The 25,156-nt window shown below is 36.3% G+C and overlaps 1 protein-coding gene across 1 annotated transcript in view; it reads right to left on the reverse strand.

Annotated features, from left to right (window-relative positions):
• The window catches only part of RPS6KA5 (ribosomal protein S6 kinase A5), a 177,802-nt gene that overhangs the window by 50,136 nt on the left and 102,510 nt on the right, over positions 1-25,156 (reverse strand). Inside the window, exons 4-5 of the mRNA XM_025869468.2 lie at positions 24,093-24,208; positions 20,974-21,081 (exon numbers count right to left, since the gene is read on the reverse strand). Coding sequence (XP_025725253.1) covers positions 20,974-21,081; positions 24,093-24,208 — 224 coding nt within the window. The remainder of the gene's footprint in view (positions 1-20,973; positions 21,082-24,092; positions 24,209-25,156) is intronic.

Consider the following 25,156-nt stretch of genomic DNA (forward strand, 5'->3'; position numbering starts at 1 on the left):
ACCCATCCATCCATCCATCCACCCATCCATCCACACCCACCCATCCATCCATCCATCCACCCATCCATCCACCCATCCACCCATCCATCCACACCCACCCATCCAACCATCCATCCACCCATCCATCCATCCATCCATCCACCCATCCATCCACACCCATCCATCCATCCATCCATCCATCCACACCCACCCATCCATCCATCCATCCACCCATCCATCCATCCATCCACCCACCCATCCATCCATCCACCCACCCACCCATCCATCCATCCATCCATCCACACCCATCCATCCACCCATCCATCCACACCCATCCATCCATCCATCCACTCTTCTTCTTTTTTGCAGTATGTATGTATATTTCAATTATTGGTTTCTTGTACCATTCTTTTTGAAAACTTCAAATAGTCCTAGTAGGGTAACAAAACTGTCTAATACTTTAGTACTTTTTTTCCAGATAGGCAATATTGGGAAAACACTGGGAAACCTTAAGGTAAAAAAGAGACCAAATTCTAAGAAGGAGAATAGGGAGCCCAAAGATGAAAAATGATGAAAAATATTTCTTCCCACCTTATTTTGTTTAGGTTTGGCACTGCCAATCATATGTTTCGAATGATGCGTAAAATTGTTTTTATTTTATAAAAAGACTCTCTCTTGAAGACAGTTGTTTCTCTTTTGTAGAGCTTTAAAAAGGTCTAGATTTAGGGCGCCTGGGTGGCTGAGTCGTTAAGCATCTGCCTTCGGCTCAGGTCATGATCCCAGGGTCCTGGGATCGAGTCCCACATCGGGCTCCCTGCTCGGCAGGAAGTCTGCTTCTCCTTCTCCCACTCCCCCTGCTTGTGTTCCTGCTCTTGCTGTCTCTCTCTCTCTGTCAAATAAATAAATAAAATCTAAAAAAAAAAAAAAGGTCTAGATTTAATGAGCAATTGTGTCTTAAGACATTCCAATGAAAGAAAGGAGAGTAAATATCTAAATTATTATACAGATATATTAAATAGGAGAAAAAAATTCCTCTTTAACAAGATACATTCTTACGGCTGTATCTGAAACTTTTTAAGGCACTTTGGTGCCATTAAAATATTTTACAAAATTACTTTAAAGGAAACTTCAATTTACACTTTACTCTTCTTCCACCAGCAAGGTTTTAAGAAAAATAAGCATTCCTCTTATTTACCAATTTTAAAAGTAAAGAACACTACTCTAGCAATGTTATAGAATGAATTAGTAGAAGTCCTTTACTTTATTAGGGGAAGTTAAGCACAGAGACAATAAATATAATGAATTTATTTAAACACTTTGGTAACAAGTGTATTAAAACTACTTAATCATAATATACATATATGTCATACAATTAATATGGTTTAAGATTCATTACTTTTTTTTATAAAAGTGCTACATTTGCTGAAAGATTACATCCCCAGAAACTAAAAGAAATAATTTACTTATGCTTATATCTGCAGAAAATTTTTTTTGTTACCTGGCAGAATAATGTTATTGACTAGCTAATACAAACCATATATCAAATATTATCTCTCTGCTTCATCATTTCAGTACCAAATGCTAATCTTGTATTAAACTACTAGAAAAATTAAAGCTAAATAAAATTGATTCCATTTAGTTTCTGCATAAAAAGTTAACGAATAATTTTTAACTTTGTTAGACATGCTTAGGAAAAATGTGTTAGGAAGCATTCATCTGTTTACTGAAGTATTAAAAAAGAAATAGTACAAAATTACTTTTTAAAAAAAAACCCAAACTTCATAAAACCAGTGTTTTTAGTTAATATACTATTTATTATGCAATAGCCTTTTTGGATAAGCCAAAATCACTGTGTAGCTGGCATAAAGAAACATGAAAATCAGAGTGTTTTTTATTGTTTATTATAACTGACTGTTAAGTCAGAGTGTTTATTATTTAATCTCATCTTAAAAGATACCTTTAAAACATTATATCCTAAATCAAGTTTAGATATACTGAAAGAAAAAATAAAAATAATTCTCCAAACTGGCTTAGGAATAAAAAGATAATGAGTTTTGGGGCGCCTGGGTGGCTCAGCTGGTTAAGCGTCTGCCTTTGGCTCAGGTCATGACCCAGGGTCCTGGGATCAAGCCCTGCATTAGGCTCCTTGCTCAGCGGGAAACCTGTTTCTCCCTCTCCCACTCCCCCTGCTTGTGTTCCTGAACTCGATCTCTGTCAAATAAATAAATAAAATCTTTAAAAAAAAAAGATAATGAGTTTTGACTGATTGCTTCTCTAGATTTTATTTATTTAGAAAAACAGTCTTTTTACCAAATATAAACGTTCACTTCCATTTACAGGCAGCTCCATGTCAAACCATTTTTAAATTAGACACATTTCCTTCTAAGTATGAGACAATGATTAAACTAAAAGCTGAGGATCAAGAAAATATGCACTCTCTTCTTCAAAACACTAGATATTCATAAGTTTAGTGTAAAGAGGGTATGAAACACATAGATCTTAGTAAGTGCCAGAAAGGTTTGACAGTCACCACCACTTCCCATGTCTTCCTTTCTCTGACAATGAGAACTACGGAGGCTCAGTTCTTGATTGTCTCAACAGAGGGGAAGCTCAGAACCACATTAAGTGCCCAAAGAGGTATCGTCTACCTTCTCTGTGTGATTTTTGAGCTCCTTTTTCATTCACTTTAGGTTATCTGTTTTGTGTTTGTTTTATGTATTTTTTGGGGGGGGTGGTGGTGGAAGGGAGTAGGTAGTATCTACATTAATATAATAATTATCTATTCGATTGAAATTCCAGGAGACAGAAAAATTAAAGCCTAAGTGTTGGGAAATTCCAGTTACTGAGAAATAACAGTGAACAAAGCATTTCTTAAGTTTCTCTGTTATTTGAAAACATTACCATTTAGCCTCCTGCAATTCTGTATCTGCTTCCTCTTCCTCAGTGGAAGTGTTGCTCCCTCTGGGTTTTACTTATGGTGTATCAGCCTTGACTTCCTAAGAATTTATCTTTTATTTGTAAACATATTCCTAATCTACTTTTCAATTTGTGTTTATCTGCCTAAGAAGATGCATGTTATCGGGAGTGCATACTGAATGCCTTTCAAATAATTCTACCAAGAAGATAAACTGATGAGGTATGACAGGGGAAGGTCAGTAGTGGGGGCAGGAAATATTTTTAGGTAATATTTTATGAACTATGATATAAAAAGGCTAGGATAACATAGTTGAATTCTATTGTTTATTATTTGTTTAAAGTATTTTTATGGTAATATTCTTCTCAAGGAGAAAAGGCAATCAACCTATGCAGCATTTAAGTCCACACTATTTTATAAGCAACTTACTGATTAAAGCTAGCACAGAGTTAAAAGATTGTGAATGAGAATTTACTTGAATGTAAAAATGGTCAAAGCAGTATGTGTGTACCATCCTGGCAGATAATACAGAGTATTCTTATGCTTAAGTGATCAGCTGATCAAGGAGGTTTCACTGTTCCTTAGAGAGAAAGATCAGATAGCACTGGACAAAAAACTGGTTTCCTTCTAAGGGAGAATCCAAGCTCTTAGGCATTTCTCAATAAATACTAGATTAAATCATCCCTAGCTTTCATTTGCTAATGTTTTATTCTGATCTTATTTGTTTATGATAAATTTGTAAGTTAAACATAAATTTACCAATGAAAAGTTTTTTCTCCCTCTTGTGTTTTTTCTCATCCTAATTTTGACAAATCTCCTCACAAGTATCTAGAAATGTTTGATTTTTTAAAAGAAGTAAATATTGTACTGCTAATCATCTATGACTGTGTTCACAAGAAAGAAGGGGAATCCCTAGATGCCGGCCATGAAGAGGGTGCAGAAAACCAGTGAGGTAGGCATATGACCTACGCTGTAGCTGCACAAAGGGAGGGCCTTAGCTTAGAAAACAAACACATAAATATTGACCTTGTGAAATCAAATCCCGAGGCTTATGCCTCTTGTAGATTTAGGCCCTGAATTTGCTCTGTCCTCCATGGTATGGGGAAGTGAAAAAATCTGGTCAACGTGGTGCTACTCTGGAACACATGACAGAATCAGAGAAATTTCCACAACCTAGCTGGATCAGGGTTCACATACAGAAAGCCCTTGAGTCTCAAAATTTCTAAATATGTTAACTGGACTCCTCAAACCAAACAGAGGGATTACTTGAAATACTAGAACAACAATCTATAAAAGATTAGTATGTTGTAAAAGATGAAAGACATAAAGGAAGGACAATATCCATAAAACAACACAGCAGTACAGAAAAGATTAGAAAGATATGAAAAAGCAAATAGAACTATATAAATGAAAATAATATAGTAATAAAAAACAGGCTGATTAAACAGAGTAGACACAACTGAAGAGAGAATCCACAAACTAGAAGATACATTTGAGAAAATACTGCAAAAGTCCCAAGCAAACTAAATAAAAATATACCCATGAGTGGCAAATTCCTATTTCCTAACATGAGTGATGGTTATAAGTGTTTGCCTTATAATAACCCCTAATCTGTACATTTATTGTTTTTGCATATGTTTTATTTTAAAATAAAAAGATAAACCAGTCCATAACTAGATATATCTATGATAGCTAAATTAACAATGAATATGCAATCCAAAATAAAAGCATTTTAAGAGAAAGAGAGTTTACTATTCATTAAGCGTTGTTAAAAAGACATCTCAAGGAGGCACTTCAGAAATAAACTGAGCTCACAAGAAAAGAGTTAAGTTGTAAGAAGCAATAGTGAACAGAGAAAACCAGTAAATGTGAGAAAATCCTAAACAAGTATTGAATTTATAAAACGAAAATTACAGAATAATGATTAATTTGGGGAATATAACACAACATGGGACCAAATAATAAGTAACAGTAACACAGAAAATGAGATGGATAATTGAAGTTAAAACATTCCATGTTCTTGTAGTGGTCATGACAATTACAGACATAATTGTTAAGTCAGTATATAAGTTAAAAATTTCAAGGTAATAACCACTAAAAGAATAGAAATAGAGTATATATAACTTCTAGACCATTACGGAGAAATGAAATAAAGAAATCCTAATAATCTAAATAGGAAAGGAGGGGGAAAAGCAAAGAGAAATTCTGATAAAGAGAAACACATAGCAAGATAAGAGAAATAAGTAAAAATATATCAGTAATCATAATATACAGATTTAACTCACCAGTTAAAAGATAGAAACTCTCTGGATCAAAAACAAAATCCAGCTATATGTTATTTACAAAAGGCACACCTAAAACATAATGACAAAGAAATATTGAAAGTAAAGAGATGGAAAAAGATATATCAGACCAGCACTAACCAATAGAAAGCTGGAGTATTTTTATTAATAGCAGGAAAATTAAGGCAAAGAGGATTCTTAAAATTTGGTAGAGTTATCACATAATAATAAAAGGAACATTTCACTAGGGAAATAATACTATTCCAAACCTGAATACCCTCAACATTTTCTGAAAAGCCTTAAACTATATAAAGCAAAAATGGAGAGCTCTTCAAGAAGAAATGGACAAATCCACAACTGTAATGGGCATTTCAACATATCTCTTTTATAACTGACCAATCAAGCAGGAAAATAATTAGTGAAGCTATAGAAGATTTGCATGATGTTATGAGAATACAAAAAACTTTTATAACAGAACACACATTCTTTTCAGGCATACATGTCATATTAACAGAAATTAACCATGTACTAGGTTACAAGGCAAATCTCAAATTCCACAGAAATAAGATCATATATAGTTTGTTCTCCAAACAGAAAGCAATAAAATTAGAACTCATTTACAAAGAGATAACCAAAAAATCCTATATATTTGAAAACCTAAAAACCCATTGCTAAATAATTCATGGCCCAAAGAAAAAACACTATGAATATTAGACTATTAGAATAACAGTAAACATGCCATATATCAGAACTTGTGAGATAAAGCTAAAGCTGTTCTTAAAATTCAGTTTCATTAAAAATGAAAAGATTAAGTGTTAGTGAGCTGGAGGTCCAACTCAAAAGTTTAGAAAAAGCATATGAAAGAAAAACTCAAAAAGTAAAAGAAACAAAGTAATAAAGGAACATCAGCAAAGAAATAGAAAAAAATGAGAAGTTTGGCAAAAGCTGTTTCTTGGAAAAGATTAAGAGGCAAATTTTTAGCACACTGACAAAGAGAAAAAGAGAGGAAAGTTACAGATCAATAATATTAGTAATTTAAAAGGAAATATTACTACACTCACAATATTCAAAAATAAGTGAATTCTATGAACAACATGATGACAAACAACTTAAAAAGAAAAAAATATAACATTTTCTATAAAAATATAACTTACCAAAATTGACTCATGAAGAAACTGAAAACCTAAATATTATTATAAATATTTTTAAAGAATTAAGTAAGTATTTGAAAAGCTACTCACATTCACCTAAGAGGTGGGAAAAAAATATGCATTCTGATAGTTATAGAGGTGCATCAAGAAGAAATATTCAGAGGAATAGGATTTCTATCTACATACATGATTCTAAATTCATTTCATGATGTTAGTATAAGTTCAAAACCAAAATCAGACAAATGTAATATTAGAAAAGAAAATTACAGGTCAACTTGACAATAAAGTCCTAAATAAAATATCAGCAAACAAAATCCAGCAAAGTATAAAACAACAACAACACAGAAAGTAAAGTTTGTTCCAAGAATTGAAAGATGGTTTAACATTCAACAACAAATTCTATTAATATAACTCACAACACTAGGTGACCAAAGAGAAAAACCATAAGAATTTGTATCAGTAAACAACTAGAAACTAAGAATATAATTCATCTATCAAAAATCTAGAGTAAATATCATACCTAATTGTAAAACCCAAGACATGCAGCCTTAAAGTAAAAAGCAACAGTACACACAAATAAAAGTAGACAGAATAAAGCCAAACCAAATCATCTACCCACAAACACATACAAAGTAAAAATAATGAGAATCACAAAGATATAAAGCCATCATTAGTAACAAGGTGGTTCTGATTTTTTCTCTTAATATAGTCGTTTACATAAAAAAATCCAAGTGAATCTGTAGTGGAATATGAATTCAGCAACATTGCTATCTACGAGATAGCAACATTCTTATGTGCTGCCCAAAAACCATAAATATTCTAATTTTTGTAGACAGGAATAAAAATTATAAAGTTAATGGAAATGAATCTAATAATATAAGTATAAAGCATTACTTATTGAAGGAAATAAAAAATAACTAAATAAATGGGAAAGCATGAATATTCATTTATGCTAATTAGTTGGTAGGAAGATTCAGTATCCAAAGACCACAGTTATTTCCAGATTAATTTATAAATTCAATTCCATTAATTCACATGGAGGAATGAAAGATAAGAATAGAGAACACAGTGAAGAGTCAGACGAAAGGAGGAGAGAATGGTAGGATAAAAGTGAAGAGAAGAAAGATCTCACCTCTCCGGATTCAAGACTTACTACACATTCAGAGCCTTTAAGATTTTTTATTTTGATTTAGAGAGAGGCACCCAGACAAATGGAATTGAATGAAGAGAAATAGGAATAGAAATAGGCTCCAAGGCACGTACAAGAATTTGGCATATGACAGAAGTTACCTTTCAAATCAGTAGGGAAAAGATTAACTGACTATTCAATGATAGTTTAGTCAACTGGGTTAATATATAAAAAGAGATAAAATAAGATCCCCACTTCGTTTTATATACAAAAATTAATTCCGGGGCACCTGGGTGGCTCAGTCGTTAAATGTCTGCCTTCAGCTCAGGTCATGATCCCAGGGTCCTGGGATCGAGCCCCACATCAGGCTCCCTGCTCCGCAGGAAGCCTACTTCTCCCCCTCCCACTCCCCTTGCTTGTGTTCCCTTTCTCGCTGTGTCTCTCTCTGTCAAAAAAATAAAATCTTTTAAAAAAATTAATTCCTAGTAAATTAAAAATTAATTATTGTGCTAATTTTTAAAAGAAAAGCAAGTATCTTACTGCACTGAGATAAAAAGAGATTTTGTTTTAAAAAATTCAAGGAAATCAACAACCCAATTTTACACCTCAAGGAACTGGAAAAAGAACAAACTAAACCAAAAGTTAGCAGCAGGAAAGAAGTAAGTAGACCAGAAATAAATGAAACCTAGAATAGAAAAATATTTAACAATAAGAGTTGGTTTTTTGAAAATATCAACAAGACTGACAAAATCTTAGCTAGATTTAAAAAGAGAGAGAGAGAAGATTCAAATAAAATCAGAAATGGAAGAGAAGGCATTATAAGAAGCTACTATGAACAATTATACACCAACAAATTGGATAATCTAGAATGGATAAACTCCTAGAAACATACAATTTATCAAGACTGAATCATGAAGAAATAGGAAATATGAACAGACACATAATCAGTAAGGAGACTGAATCAACAATCAAAATCTTCCTCCCAGAAAAGCTCAAGACCAAATGGCTTACAGGAAAATCCTAAAAAACATTTAAAGAAGTAGTAAGACCAATTCTCCTCAATTTTCCAAAAAACTGAAGAGAACACTTCCAAACTCATTGGATAAGGCCAGCATTACTCTGATACCAAAGTCAGCAAGAGATACTGCAAGAAACCTACAGCCTTATATTTCTGATGAAGACTGATACAAAAATCCCAATTAAATACTAGCAAACCAAATTCAACAGCACATTAAAAGGTTTATGTGACATGACTGAGTGAGGCTTCTTCCTGGAATGCAGCGATGGTTCAAGACTTGAAAGTCAATCATCAGTGTAAAACACCACATTAACAGAATGAAGAACAAAAACGACATGATCACTTCAATTGATGCAGAAAAAGCATTTAACAAACTTCAACGCCCTTTCATGATAAAAACATTCAACAACAAAGAAGGAATAGAAAGAAACTACCTCCATACAGTAAAGGCCATATATGAAAAGCCTACAGTAAACGTGACACTCAATGGTGAAAAACTGAAAGCTTTTCCTCTAAAATCAGGAACAAGGTAAGGCTGCTCTTATCATTTCTATTCAATATAGCACTAGAAGTCCTAGCCAGAGCAGTTAGGCCAAAAAAAAAAAAAAAAGATATCCAAATCTGAAAGGAAGAAATAAAATTATCTCTGCCTGTAGATTATATAATCTTATATGTAGAAAACCCTAAAAATTCCACACAAAAAACTGTTATAATAAGCACATACTGCAAAGTTACAGGATACAAGATCAACATACAAAAATCAGTCACATTTCTTTACACTAACAATGAACAATCCAAAAAAAATTAAGGGGAAAAGATCCCATTTAAAGTAGGATCAAGAATAATAAAATGCTTAGGAATTAATTTAACCAATAAGACAAAACACCTGACGATGAACATGATAAAATATTGTGAAAGGAATTAAAGAAGATAGAAATAAAAGAAAAGATATCACCTGCTTGTGGATTAGAAGACATAATATTTGAAAATGTCCATACTACCCAGAGTAATCTAGAGTCAATGTAATTCCTTTCAAAATCCCAATGGCATTTTTTTTTAAATAAAAAAATATATTAAAATTTATACGAGGGCGCCTGGGTGGCTCAGTTGGTTAAGCGACTGCCTTCGGCTCAGGTCATGATCCTGGAGTCCCGGGATCGAGTCCCACGTTGGGCTCCCTGCTCAGCAGGGAGTCTGCTTCTCCCTCTGACCCTCTTCCCTCTCGTGCTCTCTACCTCTCATTCTCTCTCTCAAATAAATAAATAAATCTTAAAAAAAAATTGATACGAAATCTCTAGGGACCCTGAATAGCCAAACAATCTTGAGAAAGAAGAACAAAGTTGGCAGTGTCACACTTCCTGATTTCAAAATATATTACAAAGCTACACTAAACAATACATCTTTGTAGTGGAATTAAGACAGGCATACAGAGCAATGGAAAAAAATAGAGAGCCCAGAAATAAACCTTACAGTGCATTCAGTGAAATGATCTTCAACAAGGGTGTCAAGACCGTGTGATGAGCAAAGGATGGTCTCTTCAACAGGTGATGCTGAGAAAAATGGACAGCTGCACACAAAAGAATGAAGTTGGACCCTTACTTTAAACCAATACAAAAGTTAACTCAAAATGGACTAAAGACCTAAATGTAAGACCTAAAACTATAAAGCTCCTAGAAGAAAAAGCAGGGGGAAAGTTTCATGACACTGGATTTGGCAATTATTTCTTGGATATGATACCAAAAGCACAAGCAACAAAAGCTGACAAATGGGACAATATCAAAATTAAAAACTTCCTTGCATCAACGGAAACAGTGGAAAGACAACCTACAGAATAGGAGAGAAAATTAACAAATCACATACCTGGTAAGTGGTTAATATCCAGAATATATTAAGAACTACAACTCAACAAGAAAAAAGCAAATAACTTGATCAAAAACTAGGCAAAGAATTTCAACAGACATTCTTCCAAAGATGATAAGCAAGAGACCAACAAGCACATGAAAAGATGCGCAACATCACTAATCATGAGAGAAATGCAAATAAAAGCTATATAGAGGTATTACCTCACACTCATTACGAGGGCTACTATCAAAAAGGCAGAAATATTAAGTATAAGCGAGGATGTGGAGACACTGGAAATCTTGCACATTGTTGGTGGGAATGTAAAATGGTGCAGCCTCTATGGGACACATTAAGGATGTTCCTCAAAAAAATTTAAAAATAAAATTATCATGGGGGAAAATAAATAATATAATCATATGATCCAGCAATTCTACTTCTGGATATATACCCAAAAGAACTTGAAAGCATTATCTCAAAGAGATATTTGTATACCTATGTTCAATGCCAGGATTATTCACAAGAGCCAATAAGTAGAAGCAACCCAAATGTCCATCAGTGGATGAATGGATAAACAAAGTATGATATATACATATAATATTATCTAGCCTTAAAAAAGAAGGCAATCCCATCACGTGCTACAACATTAATAAACCTTGAGGACATTATGTTAACTGAAGTAAGCCAGTCAAAAAGATAAATACTGTATGATTCTACTTATGTTAGGTATCTAAAGTAATCAAACTCACAAAACAGAAAATAGAATGGTGGCTGCCAGGAGCTAGGAGGAGGGAAAACTGGGGAGGAGTTGTTCAATGGGTATAGAGTTGAGTTTTGCAAGATAAAACATTTCTAGAGACCTGTTGCACAACAGTGTGAATATAGTTAATACTATTGATGTACACTTAAAAATAGTTTCGATGATAATTTTTATGTGTATTTTACCACAATTAAAATTTTAAAAATAATCTAATGTAAACATGAAAAGATTAGTAAATTTGATTTTATTAAAATGTCAAATCTGATGATGGCAAAAATACTACTGAAGACAAGTGAAAGACTTGGAAAAGAAATAAAGTACATAATTACAAATGATGGGTACCTAGAATATTTAAAGAACTGCAGAAAACCAGTAATATCAGAAAACACTTGCAACACTAAGAAAACACAGAGACCTAAGTGTATCTCAGTAGGAGAATGGAGAAGTAAACTAGATAATTCATTTAAAAGAATATTATACAGAAGCTAAATTAATGAAACAGATTCATATTTATCAACTTGGATAAATTTCAAAAATAAGTCAAATAAAATACTTTGCAATATGATATGCCATTTATGTACATTTTGGGAACATAAGCTAACAGTGTATATAGTTTATGGATATATACATATGAAGTAGGGGTACTAAAACAAGATTAAATTCAACCCACCATCTACTCTTTGCCTGCGCTTGTTAAGCTAAATGTGATTGGAGCAAAACACAGAATCAGGCTGACCAGTTTCATTTTAAATCCATGACCATGAGCCTCAAGTGGGCCTTCAATGCTGTCCAGCAAACACACTCATTTCCTAATTCATTCACTCTCCCACAGATGTGGCTACTTATTTTATATCTTCTCCTCTCTCCTCAAACTCCAATGTCTCCTTTTCCTTCCTCACTTTCAGCGAGAACATAGAAGCAGTCAGAAAAGACATTCCATAAGCTCCCATTACCACTTCTTGACAGCCACGTGCGTCTGGGCCCAGTAACTCACCCTTCTCTCTCCCTAAGGATGAACTGACCAGGCCACTGGCTGAGGGCAGCTTCCCCACTTATGCACTGAGTTTACCCCTCCCAAGGTCAGTGTTCCAGCAATCCTCTCCCTTCTATCATTATTCTACTGACCTCCACTTCCTTTTCAGGAATGTGTCAACCAGCATATGATGTCTGCCATTTCTCCCACCTTAAAATAAAAAGACCTCTCTTGACCCCACTCCATCCTCTGCTGTCCTCCCCACACGATGTCACTCTTCCTTCTTACAGAAAACCCCAAGAGCCTTAGGTTGTGGAGGACAATATGTCTATTCCCATTTTCTCTCTCCTGAGATTTAGATTGAGCCAATGCTCAATCTCCAGTCCTCACCTTATCTGTCCTAACAACAGTATTTGACATAGTTGATCGTGTTCATCCTAGAAACATTTCTTCACTTGGCTCCCAAGACAACACACTTGCCTATTTTCTTCCAGTTTCCCAGTCCCTTTTTTCCAGTCTCCTTTGCTGGCGCCTCCTCCTCTTTTTACTCTAGTGTCAGAGTAGCCTGGGGTTCAGAGCTTTGTCCCTTTGTCTTTCCTATCTGTACTTACTCTATTGATATTCTCTTCCAATTTTTAAAAATATTTTATTTATTTATTTGAGAGAGAGAGAGCAGGGAGGGAGATTGACAGGGAGAAGCAGACTCCCCTCTGAGCAGGGAGCTCAACGCAGGGGCTCAATCCCAGGACCCCAGGATCATGACCTGAGCTGAAGGTAGACGCTTGACTGACTGAGCCACCCAGGCACCCCCTCCTCCGTTTTCATGATTTTAAATATGACTTATATACTGGCAAATTCTATATTTATATCTCTACATGAGACTTCTCCCCCAAACTCCAGACTCAAATCTCCTACTGCCCACTAGCCATCTCTGTAAGTCTAATAGTCATCTCAAATTCAAGCTGCTCAAATGCACTCTTCTATCTACCCGAAATCTTTCCATCAGAAGCCCACCCCATGTTAGTTGATAGCAACTTCATCTTTTCGGCCACTCTGGCCAACAACCTTAGGGATCCCCTGATTCCTCTTGCTCTCTCACATTCCACGTTCAACCCATCAAGAAATTTCATTCCTAATGTCAAAATATATCTAAAATCTGACTACTTACTACAACTTACTCTGCCACTCCACGGTCTAAAGCATTGCCATCTCTCGCTAGGATTAGTGCAACAGTTTCCTAACTGGTCTCCATGTCTCCAGACTTGTCCCACCAAAAGAATTTCATGCTTGGCAAACAGAATTACTTTTCTAAAATAAGTCAGACTATCTCACTCCTCTACTCAAAACTTCCCAATGGCCCCCATTTCACTAAAAGAAGTCACAGCCCTTACAACAGCCTTCAGTGCCCTGCATGATCTGTGCCACCTCTGCGCGCTTACTTCCGGCTACTTTGAGACTCACTCACTCTATACCTGTACACCATATTCCCCATTGTTCCACAAACAGCCCAGGCATATTCCCACCTTGGATCTTTCACACCAGCTGATCTCTCTGCCTAAAAATCTCTTTCCTAAGATACTGATATGGCTCACACTCTCACTTCCTTCATGTCTCTATTCAACTGTCACCTTCTCAGCAAGACCATTCCTGAACCTGATTTAAAAGTGCAACTGTTTTGGGTGTCTGGGTGGCTCAGTCTGTTAAGTGTCTGACTCTTGATTTTAGCTCAGGTCATGATCTCAAGGTTGTGAGGCTGAGCCCCGTGTTGGGCCCTGCGCTCAACACAGAGTCTGCTTGAGATTCTCTCCCTCTGCCCCTCCCACCCCCTCTTAAAAAAAAAAAAATGCAACAATTTCTCACCCTAAAACTCCCTATCCCTTTTTCCTAGTGTATTTGTCTTCTTGTAACTTCCCAATATCTAACATATTTCATATATATTTTACTTATTTACTTGTTATTGGCTGCCTCCCTGTCTAGAGGAAAGACTATCTATTTTGTTCATTGCTAGATTCCAATACCAGATAGAACAGTGCCTGGATCACAGAAGACATTCAATTGATATTTGCTGAATGAGTGGGAAAAAAATGCAAAATGTTTATCATTGTATATGTGAACAGTGGGTGCACAGATTCTGTTATATCATTTTTAATAGTTTTATTAATTTAAATATTTCATAACATAAAAAATTAAAAAGAGATTTGGAAGATATAAACATTTATTAATCACACTTATGCAATATCAGTTAATATTCCAGAATATTTTCTGCTAAGTTCCCCTTGAGGGTTTGAAAGTCCCTGACACTCTGCATCGGTTTTAAGTAATTTTCCCCCTTTTCTTAGAAAATAGATAAAAATGATTTTCAGATTAATACACTCTATATTAATATAGAATAATGTGACTGCTAAATATAATTTTAAAGTAAATAAAAATTACATATATTTAACCTGATTTGAACAAATGGAATATATATTATAGAAGTTTCTGTGAAAAGAATCTCCACTCAAAAGTTGTCCCTGCCTGCTCTGTGATGTCATTTACATTAAACCTACCCTCTGAACTTGTGCATTGAACTTGCCTTAAAATTAGAAAGAGTATTACAATAAATCTTACCGGAGCCAATAATTTCTACTGTAAGAAAAGTTATAAAGGAATCTGTGAGGCAGACATCTGAGGGCAAAGCCCTGTCTGTCTCCCTCCCCTCCTCCTGACCAAATGTAAGGGATCCACTCCGATATCTGGCAGAAGAACTTTACAAACAAATGGCTGAAACTAATGTGTTAGCATCTGTATATTGTAATACTGTTTAAGCAGAAGAAAGATTGGGGCAATGGAAAAATGCTCTGAATGGTTTCTAGATCTCGTTTTTTTTTTTTTTTTAAGATTTTATTTATTTGACAGAGAGAGACAAGGCAAGAGAGGGAACACAAGCAGGGGGAGTGGGAAAGGGAGAAGCAGGCTTCCCGCTGAGCGGGGAGCCAATGTGGGGCTCGATCCCAGGACCCTGGGATCATGACCTGAGCCGAAGGCAGAAGCTTAATGACTGAGCCACCCAGGCACCCCTAGATCTCCTATTTTCCCAACACTTCCTTTCAACGTTTACCCTAAAATAACTAAAATTATCCCAGGGTCACTGATTTTGGTGAACGACTGATAGGACTTATTTACAGAGACCTAATAGTTTTTAAAAAGATTGTATTTATTTATTTATTAGTCAGAGAGAGAGAGCACGTGAGCACACACAAGTAGGGGGAGCAGCAGGCTCCCTGCTCAGCAGGGAGCCCGATGTGGGACTCGATCCCAGGACCCTGGGATCATGACCTGGGCCGAAGGCAGCCGCTTAACCAACTGAGCCACCCAGGCGTCCCAACCTGACAACATTCTTTAGGAGGATATGCACATGAAAAGAATCGTCAACATATATCACTGTGAATCAATTGAGGAAGGGGACAAGAAGTAACTAAAAAGCTTCCTGGAAGAGTAGGGTTATCTGATTCCTAAAGTGCACATGCTCTTCATGGATCCTGAAGCTCACCTAGGCATCCTGAGACATATATGTCACAGCAGCAGAATACTGCAAATGACTTTATTAACTAGGCATTTACTAAAGGCGTAATTTAAAACTTTCCTACAAATCAGAAAGGGAGAGTAATTTACGATTCTCATTTGTACATTTTAGTTTTGTTCACGGTAATCTAAAATTTGAACAGTATGTCTCACACAGAGAAACTAATATTTACTTACTGCTTCACACTGTAGAATATACTTTCATGAGCATCAACTCTGTGTGTGATATGATGATCCTATGAATTAGATATGACAGCTATTATTTTACAGATGAAGAAACTAAGCCTGAGAAGGGCTAATGACCAGGGCTTGCTTACCCAATGTCACACAGCTACAGAGGGGAGACCTGAAAAAGATCCTCTTCCTTCAATACATGTTCTATCCACTATACACAAAGGCCACTTATATGTTCAAAAATTAATGAACAACATTCTTTAACCAAGCAAAGGTGCACTTTTCTATTTTCTGGAAAGAGAAAAGAGTCACTAATCCATAGGCCTTTCCTTTAAAGTAGAGCTACCATGGCAGTATGTTATAATTAGTTTAGCTCCTTCTATTTTAAATGTTGGGACATTATTTTTCTGCTAGTTTTATTTAGCTACCTGTAGATTCACATTAGTAATCTGTTGTGATATTTTTAAATGTTCAGTGTGAAATCATGAAAACACAGAATGCACATGCCATATGATAAGTATAGGGTAACTAATAGGACATTAATGTATCATTTTCACATTATTTGTTTATAAACAGGTAAAAACAGACACCCTTTAAAAATAAATGTCTTTAAAGTCTTCAGTGTTAGAATCATATACCCAAAACCAGCAGACTGTCTGACTCACAGCAGAAACTCAACAAATGTTTGAATTGCACACTCAAGAGATCCTATGAAGGACATAGACTAGCCTGCAGATATTTAGAAATGTCTTCTTTTATTCTCAGAATCTCAAGGGATTTATCAAATTCTATGATTGAGAAAAGAACATATGAAAAGTATCAAATTTGGAAAGTGTTCATTATCATATAAAAGATTTTTAAAGGTTCCTAAAATAAACCAATTTTAACCTGTATACAGTCCAGTTTAACAAACTATAATCTAGAAATAATTAATTATATGCATATTTGACAAATACCTCTAGAATATAGGCTCATTAGGACAAGGAATTTGTTATGTTCACCACTATATTTCTAGGGTGTAAGTACAATACCTGATATATAGTACTCAATATTTGCTCAATTATTCAATTAACAAATACACAGAGAGATGAATATTACACCATGAGCAGAAACTTAAACTGTTATTTTAAAAGTATATGTATTTTATACTAAGTAAATTCCTAAAAATTAATAGAAATAAATTTCCCAGACCTAATGAGGGCAGAATTTGTAACACACAAAACTGCAATATATTGAAAGAGAAGCATATTTGGGCCGGGGAAGATTAGTTCAGTTTTGGAAATGTTGAGCTCAAGGAGTCTATGAGAGCATCACATGGAAATACATTACAAGCATGTTTGGATCTGGAGCTCAGAAAAGAGGTCAGGGTTGCCATATATTTTTAGGAATCACCAGCATAAAGGTAGAGAGGAGAGCACAAAGAGAGAAGAGTACTTAGTATTGAACTGTGAGGAACCCCTGGGTAGAAGAGGAAGAGCCTGCAAAAGACAGTGACAGAGAGAGGGAAAGCCAGGGGAGCATGGTATCACAGGAGCCAAAGAGAGAGGCAATATCCAGTTCAACATTACTAAGTAGTCAAGTAAGAAAGGACTAAAAAGTATCTAAAACTGAGGTCAATAGTGATCTTGAAGAAGGCTTACAGACAGTCAGTAGGTGTGCAAGCCAAACTGGAGCCGATTAACGAGTGACATGTGGATAAGTAAAGAGAGTGTGTAGACAAATACTGACAAAGAACAAGAGCACAAGAGCTGGAAAGGAATATGGAATTCTGAGATAGATTCTGTTTATCTACCTATTAGTCCATCCATCCGTCCAGCCATCCAACCATCCATCCATCCATCCATCCATCTATCCATCTCTCCATCTTTAAAATTTTAAAACGGGAGAGACTAGGCATGCTTAAATGGTGATAAAAGGGTCCAAGAGGAAGAGGTAGAAGAGGAGAGAGGTCAGTTGGAGCTGGAGTTATAGAATCTTTCTGTATACACTGGAAACCAAGGAAACTCCTTAAACGAGGGTTTAAACTGAAAACCAACAAGGTAGAATAGGGATGGACAAAAAAAGAAACTCATTCCAAGAAAGACGGTATTTCGATATAAAGGAGTCAGGCTGACATGTGAAACCAAAAAGAAATGCTAGCTAATCAAAACAGAAATTGTTTGGTGGGAATATTTTTAAGGTGGAAAGAGTTGAGGCAGGGAAACTTGCTGAACAGGTGCTGGGTGGCATCAGGGGAGCAAAGAACCACTAGATCCTGTTGTAGGGCTCTCAGAAAGGGGTACTTCCTATCCCAGCTCTGAGAGTTAAACCTGAAGCCTAGTGTGACAGGATGTCCTCTACGGGAAGAGGAAGAATGAGCTGGTGGTCTGAGGAGAAGAGATGAAAGCGGAAAGCTTAATGACACAGACCCTAACACATAACTGTATTAAATGCAGCTAGGTTGTATTCAGTGAATAATAAGAAAATCTATAAATTATTTCTCCACTTCAGATTGAGTCCCAATATTTCATTTTTTAAAAAGATTTTATTTATGTATTTATTTGAGGGAGAGCAGGGGGAGAGGCAGAAGGAGAGAATCTCAAGCAGACTCTGTGTTGAGCGCAGGGCCCAACACGGGGCTCGATCTCATGACCCTGAGATCATGACCTGAGCCAAACCAAGAGCTGGACGCTTAACTGACTGAGCCACCCAGGTACCCCCCCACCCAATATTTCATTTTTGCACCTAAACAACTGAGTGTTCAAAACTCATGGTATCTGACAAGAACTCCCTTTGTTCCCTTGCCAAGGAGCTGCTGGCATGATTAACAGAACACACAAGTCTCTCTTGTGAGGAGGGACCTGGCTGATTTAGTCACATGGCATTTCTGATTAATTTGTATTTCTGTATTAAAACTCAGCAACTCTGATCCAAGTTTGATTTTTGTTTATTTTTGCTGTTTCCCAGGGCCAAAGTCTGCCAAACGATCAGCCACACGTACCCATAAATACAGGAGTCACTAAGTGATTCTTTCCATTGGTGTCTTCCCAGAACCTAGCCTAATGTCTAGAATGAAAAAGGCCCTCAACAAACACGGATGGAGTGAATGAGCAAATACATGGACGGTTCCATGGGGAGAGGAGAAGGCGATCACCAAATCTCTCTATGCCGGCGTGCTTCACATGCCAAGGATCCTTTGGCCATCTGTTGAAGCCCACAGACCCCTTCTCAGAACAATGTTTTTGAGTGCACAGTCTGACAGAGGAAACCATAATCACACTGGAATACAGACACAAGAAACTATTTGCATTGAAATATAGTGAAATCAAAATAGAAAAAGAATGGTGACTTCATCACAAATATGGATCTGCAGCATGTGCTGGGCTTGTCAAGTCACAGACATCTCTGTAGAAAGATCTGGCTGGGCTAGTTCCCTGGCAACACCACCACCCGACAGCATCTGCAGAGTTTCTGTTCTTAGTTTCTCAGGGAGGAATCCTCTAAACTCCTGTCCAGGAAGCCATGTTCTCAGAATGAAGAGGCAGGAAGAGGCCATGGGAGCTCCATGACTCACCGTGTCATTTTTCACTTCAACCACTAGTTCCCTTCTGTCCTCACCTTCAGTCCATCATCCCTGAATCCAGTCTTTCTAGTTAACCCTTTCAGTCCTCCCTGAAGACAAGGAAAGCACGGTGGCCTGGGTGAATCGGGTAGACAGCAGATCGGAGGGGGCTCCCTGTTTCTTATACAGACTTGCAACCAATCACCTGTGCTCCTACTTTGAGGGACACCTGGTGCCCCCAATTCCTGACCCTGTCTGGGAGCCAGAAGTGCAAATTAGCTTATTTTGGGGTTTCTCACATTACTAACTTAGGATTCAACTGGGACCGGGAATGCTACCTCAGTTACAACTAGAGTTCCTGCTGTCCATCTTCCAAAATTTGGTTGCTACTTTCTTCCTTCTCTTTTGAGTACATGCCTATTTTACTCCCTTACTTTTGTGTAGGGGGTTTAATGAGGAAGCAACGGTAAACATATTTAACCTGTCACATTTTACTGAAGTTGCCATGAAAAGTTTTACAAAGGAGAAAAAGTTTTAAAAATCAGACTCTGAGGTAAATTCCTCAAAAATTCATCTATTTTATAACTATGAATTTTCCATCAGAGATAATTAATATAATTATAACCACAACTTCATGAAGGCAGAAACCATTTCCACCTTCTTCATCATTGCATTATCTAGTACCAAGCATAGTAGAGATGGTCACTAAATATTTATTGAATAAGTGAACTGAACGAATACGGATACGATAAAAAACTGGGATCTTTAGTTCTATAATTTCAGCACTTATGGAATTCACCTAGGACTGTTTTGGCAATATTACAAAAAGCAAACAATCAGAAACAGACACACCTGATGTGGAACTCAAGAATGATGTGTTTTACAACCACGAAGTCCTTCACTACAAAAATTTCACTGTAATTTCTGTATTCTATACCAATAATTTCTTAGATAAAAATGAGTTGGCAATCAAATTTACCTCATTATCTTGCATAACCAGTAGTATAAAAATATAATTTTTACTACAACTGCTACGTTAGTATTTAAATTAGAACAGTAGATGTACATTTTAAAATGTCATTAAATGCATCTGTAATAGTAAACAAGTACTAATCAATACTGAAAAAGCAAAGTCCTCCATATTTAAAATCTGCACATTATCTATTACATTTTAGTTTGAGCAAAAACAGCAAGGTTATTAAAGAAGTTGGTCTAGTAGATCCTTGTCATTTTTGTCAAGTGAATTGAAAGGGACATCAGGACATGTCCTACTTTGTAAATACAATGTAAACTCTATGTCCTTCGTTTTGTAATTCTCTATTGGTTACCAACTAAGGCATAATTCTCAAGGGCCCAAAGGCTTATTTACATTTTTCAGTTATATTTTATAGGGAAAGTTAAATGCATAGTTTAGTTTTAAACTGGGGAGTTCTGATATAAACATCAAAGGTTTAGTGCAATTCTAACAAGATGGTAATTTTAAGCTAAAAATCTTTAGTCATTCACGTCAAGATGTTCCCCTAGGCAAACCTGCACAAAAATCCATAATCCATATGGTACTCTCCTGATAAATGCTTATTCTATAACTCATTTTTTATCATTGTTTACATTCTGTTGTTACTAACTTCAAATTAAAATGTAATACTCACTTCTTCAGCCACAAACTCCTTACTCAGACCAAAATCTGTCAGCACCACATGGCCATTAGAATCAAGTAGAATGTTCTCAAGCTTAATGTCACGGTATATAATTCCCAACTGTAAAAACAAACAAACACGCATTTTCAAATAACAATTTCCAAAAAATGAATTAGGAAAGTCTTTATCTACCTTAAAAACAAACCAAAAAAGGATTCTCCTGTTCAGGATGCTATAATGGCTCTTAGTCACTGGCTAGGGCCAGTGTGAATTCATCCATCTCAGGGTTCATCTGCTGGGCTCCCTGGACCTCTTCTCTGTGTAATGAAGATCCATTCCCACTGGACCAGCTTCTGTAGGGTCTCTCCGTTGACTACTGTCAACTCCGTTCTTCCTGTTCTGTCTTCTGGATGTATTTAATCCTCACTACAGATGATCTTCTTCTGATACTCTTAGCCAATTCATGTCTATCACTTCCTAATGGATTCAGAGACCTTCCTGACTAACCAGATCCCACACTGGTCAAGTCTTTGTTTTTATTCTTTCACTTACCTAAGAGTACACTGTACCTACCTAAAAATAACTGGTATTTTCTAGGCATCTCCCGCTTGTCTCGATATAACCATACACTAACTCTGTTTTTCACTTTTCATGCATTTGTCTAGTAGTATCTTGTATAGTGTCAAATAGATAATTAATAAAGACTTGTTGAGTAATAGGCTCCTAAACAAAGAGGCTGAAGATCATAGGTTAATTTTAGTTGATCATTAGTTCTAAATAAGTGAAATAAGTCAATTAGATATTTATATATCCTTCCATTTTGTTTTGTGTGTAAGTTTTATAGTAAAGCACTCCAGCTATTTCTTCAGCTAAATAAATCTATACAAGTCACACAAGAAGTTCTTGATAGATGTACACTGCACATTTCATGTTATGTCAGCCTGAATGAAATGTTTTTAAACTTAGAAACACTGCTTTCCACAACACTAAGTATATGAAAAAGCAGATTTGTAATAACTTCCTCAAACTGAAACAACAAATTACGCAAGGAAAAATGCAAAGCAATTTTCCTTCCAGAACTTCAGTGTTCTACAGGAAAGAAAGGATGATATCTGCAATTTACTGAACAGACATTTGACTTGAAGCCTCACAAGCATCTAACAACCAGTATGACTTTTTTTTTTTTAAAGAAACTCTTTGGAAGCAATTTTAGAAATAAATCATTTACTATCTGCTTTACCTCATCACTTCCAAGTAAACTTCCATTTTTGTCTCTTCCCCGGAAACTCCATGTTAGCAGCTGTATCAAGGCTAATGTTATTGGCTTAATATCTCTTATGTTGTATCTCTTTGTATTTATTTTAGGGTAGTAAGATTAAGAGAAACTTAGCTGAGGTCTGATTTGCTGTATTACTTTCACTCCATATCAATTACACGTATATCCAGTATTCATCATGTTCTCTACTTCTGTGGTTCTGATTACCCTGTTTTAATAATAACTGATGTTTGTGGATTTTCCTTTAATAAAGAGAATTAGTGGAATTAAAGCTTTCACACAAAAAATGAGTTCAGCTTATCCAGCAGAATTTTGTATTTGTTTTGTTTTTACGCTGGTATTTATGGTGATTTCCACCACCACTTTTATATTATAAAAACTTACATCTAGTACCCCTAAGCATAAAACTCAAAGATATTTTCAGCCTGTTCCTGGGCCCAATTTGGTTCATGTATGAAGATGTCCTAACGACTTTATATCCCGCAGAGATACTCAGGCAAAAGCTGGCCACCACATAACAACTCTACCCAAAGGAATGGGGTGTCTGGCCCCTCACCGCAGGAAGGCATCAGCTCCCTTCCTGCTCCTCTGTTCTTTCTCTCCAAGCACTGCAGTCTTGCCTCCCATGCCCACTGGGGCCTTTTCCCTTTCCCCCTTGTTCCTATGCGTTGGTCATCCACTCCTCCTAGGATTCCTACTCTGACTCTCAGCCCCTGCCTGCCCAGTCTGGGCTCTGCTCCAGTTAGATGTCCCCTGTTCCTGGCCCCTGCCTTCCGTGCTTGCATCTTCCCGCCGTCTCTTCTCACAGACCCGCCCATCCACTGCCTCCATCTTGTAATCCCAGTCTCCCAGTTTAAAAGTGTCCTCCCTCTTCCTTGCCTTTTCCCTTCATCTCTCTCCACCCTTGTCTATGCCCCATAATCACCACGTTAATCTCTGTTCATCTCTAATCCAGTGCAGGTCTGAATTCATGCTGATGAACAGTGGCTCGTATGTACTCGTCTCATCCTAATGTAGGTACTCAAGTCATGCTGGTCTCGTGGTCTCACATAGTTTGATGAAAATCGCTCAAGTGCTTTCTGTTTCTAAGGAAACACATACACGCCTAGTCTACACAGTGACTGCTTCTATAATAATGTTTCCTCATTAAGTTCAAAAAACTTTGTTCAAAATTTCTTGGATCAAGATTAACAGTATATGAAATAATATATGTTTTTTTAAATTTCAAACTGATTTTAATAGAGTTCAAAGAGCATCACAGACATGAATTCCACTTAAAGTTTTTAGCAACTGAGTTCATGCTATAGGGAGGCCATGAAGGAGGAGGGAGGGAAAGGGAGCATGGGAGGGCCTCAGGGACACAGGCAAAGGCAAACCAGAGTGGGAGAGTGGGGTAGCTGAATCCCATGGCAGGCACTTCTTTCAAGTAACTCATATTCTCCAACCTGATCAGGAAATATACCCTGCAGACACACGGGCAGAGTCTGCAATGGAGTAAGTCACAATTAAGGAAACATATATTATGACTTTTGTTTTCATTTTAAAGCTTATCTTAAGAATGAAAAGCTTTTATTCTAATGATACTTTGTAAGGAGCATTAGGATTTTTCATGAATAAAACCAAAGAACTGCTCAAGTTCTACCTTTTTAATCTATATCACAGGAACTACAAAAAAAAAAAGTAGATTTTTAAAAAGGGAGCTACAGAATTGAGAAAATTGGTAATAGTGTGTAAGTGTGCTTTTAGAATCTCCACGAAGACAGTGACGCTTTAAAACATTCGCTCTTTTAGCTCCAGCATTACCTCAATTAACAGATTTTTTAAAAAAAGAACTCCCAAAGATTGAGCATCTTACCTTGTGGAGATGTTCGAGGGCAAGCACGATCTCTCCAACATAGATCCGCACCTCGTGCTCTGTGAAACGCTCTCTTTGAGAAAGATGAGTAAAAAGTTCTCCACCATTTATATAATCTAAAAATGAAATATATTTTTTTCTTTCTTTGACTTGTATTCATAAACTTAAGGTAATTTTCCCTCTTAATCATTTTGGATTAACCAGAAGGCACTGATTTTAATATACTATTTTTGCACAATTCTTTGTGTATAGTATACAGTTTCCTCTGGAACATATTACTAAATTCACATAGTAATACAGTGGCCTAAGATAATGACTATCCTACGCTGCAATCAAATGGATTTGCATAGATTATTGCCATTAAAACTATTACATGACATCTGCATATATTTAAATACGTTTTCCCAAAAGCAGTGTATTAGAAATCTCTGCTGTCATTGTATAATACTTATCCTATGAAGTACCAAAACATCAGCCACTGCAATAACTAAGATAAAAAATGAAAAGAACAAACCAAAACACAAACAAAAATCCCAGCCTTTCCTTTGTAATAGCTGCCAGTTGCTATTTCTAAGCAGGTTCCCCATTTTCTAGAATTTTCTATGCAACCTTTCAAAAATGTATATTAGGTAGCAGGTACCATTATCGATCCACACAGCCCAAAAGGAAAAGTGGCATAATGTGGCTGAGTCAAACACCTGATACTGAAATATTCCCATTTCCCTCTCAATTTGCCCTATTTATCCCCAGAGGAATAATGAAATAAGAGACAGAACAGGCTACAGTGAGGAGTACCTGGGTAGCTCGGTTGGTTGGGCATCGACCGGACTCTTGGTTTTGGCTCAGGTCATAATTTTGGGGTTGTGGGATCGAGCCCCACGTCAGGTTCCATGCTCAGTGGGGAATCTGCTTGAGATTTTCTCTCTCCCTCTCCCTCTGCTCCTCCCCCCACTCATGCACACACACACTCTCTCTCAAATAAATAAATCTTTAAAAAAAAAAAAACAGGCTACAGTGATAAATACATAAGGGAGCTCAATAATAATAAAAGCAATAACATAATT

This window comes from Callorhinus ursinus, unplaced genomic scaffold (assembly GCF_003265705.2).
Source record: "Callorhinus ursinus isolate GAN/ISIS: 27379988/994484 unplaced genomic scaffold, GSC_fseal_2.0 scaffold8, whole genome shotgun sequence".
NCBI lineage: Eukaryota > Metazoa > Chordata > Mammalia > Carnivora > Otariidae > Callorhinus > Callorhinus ursinus.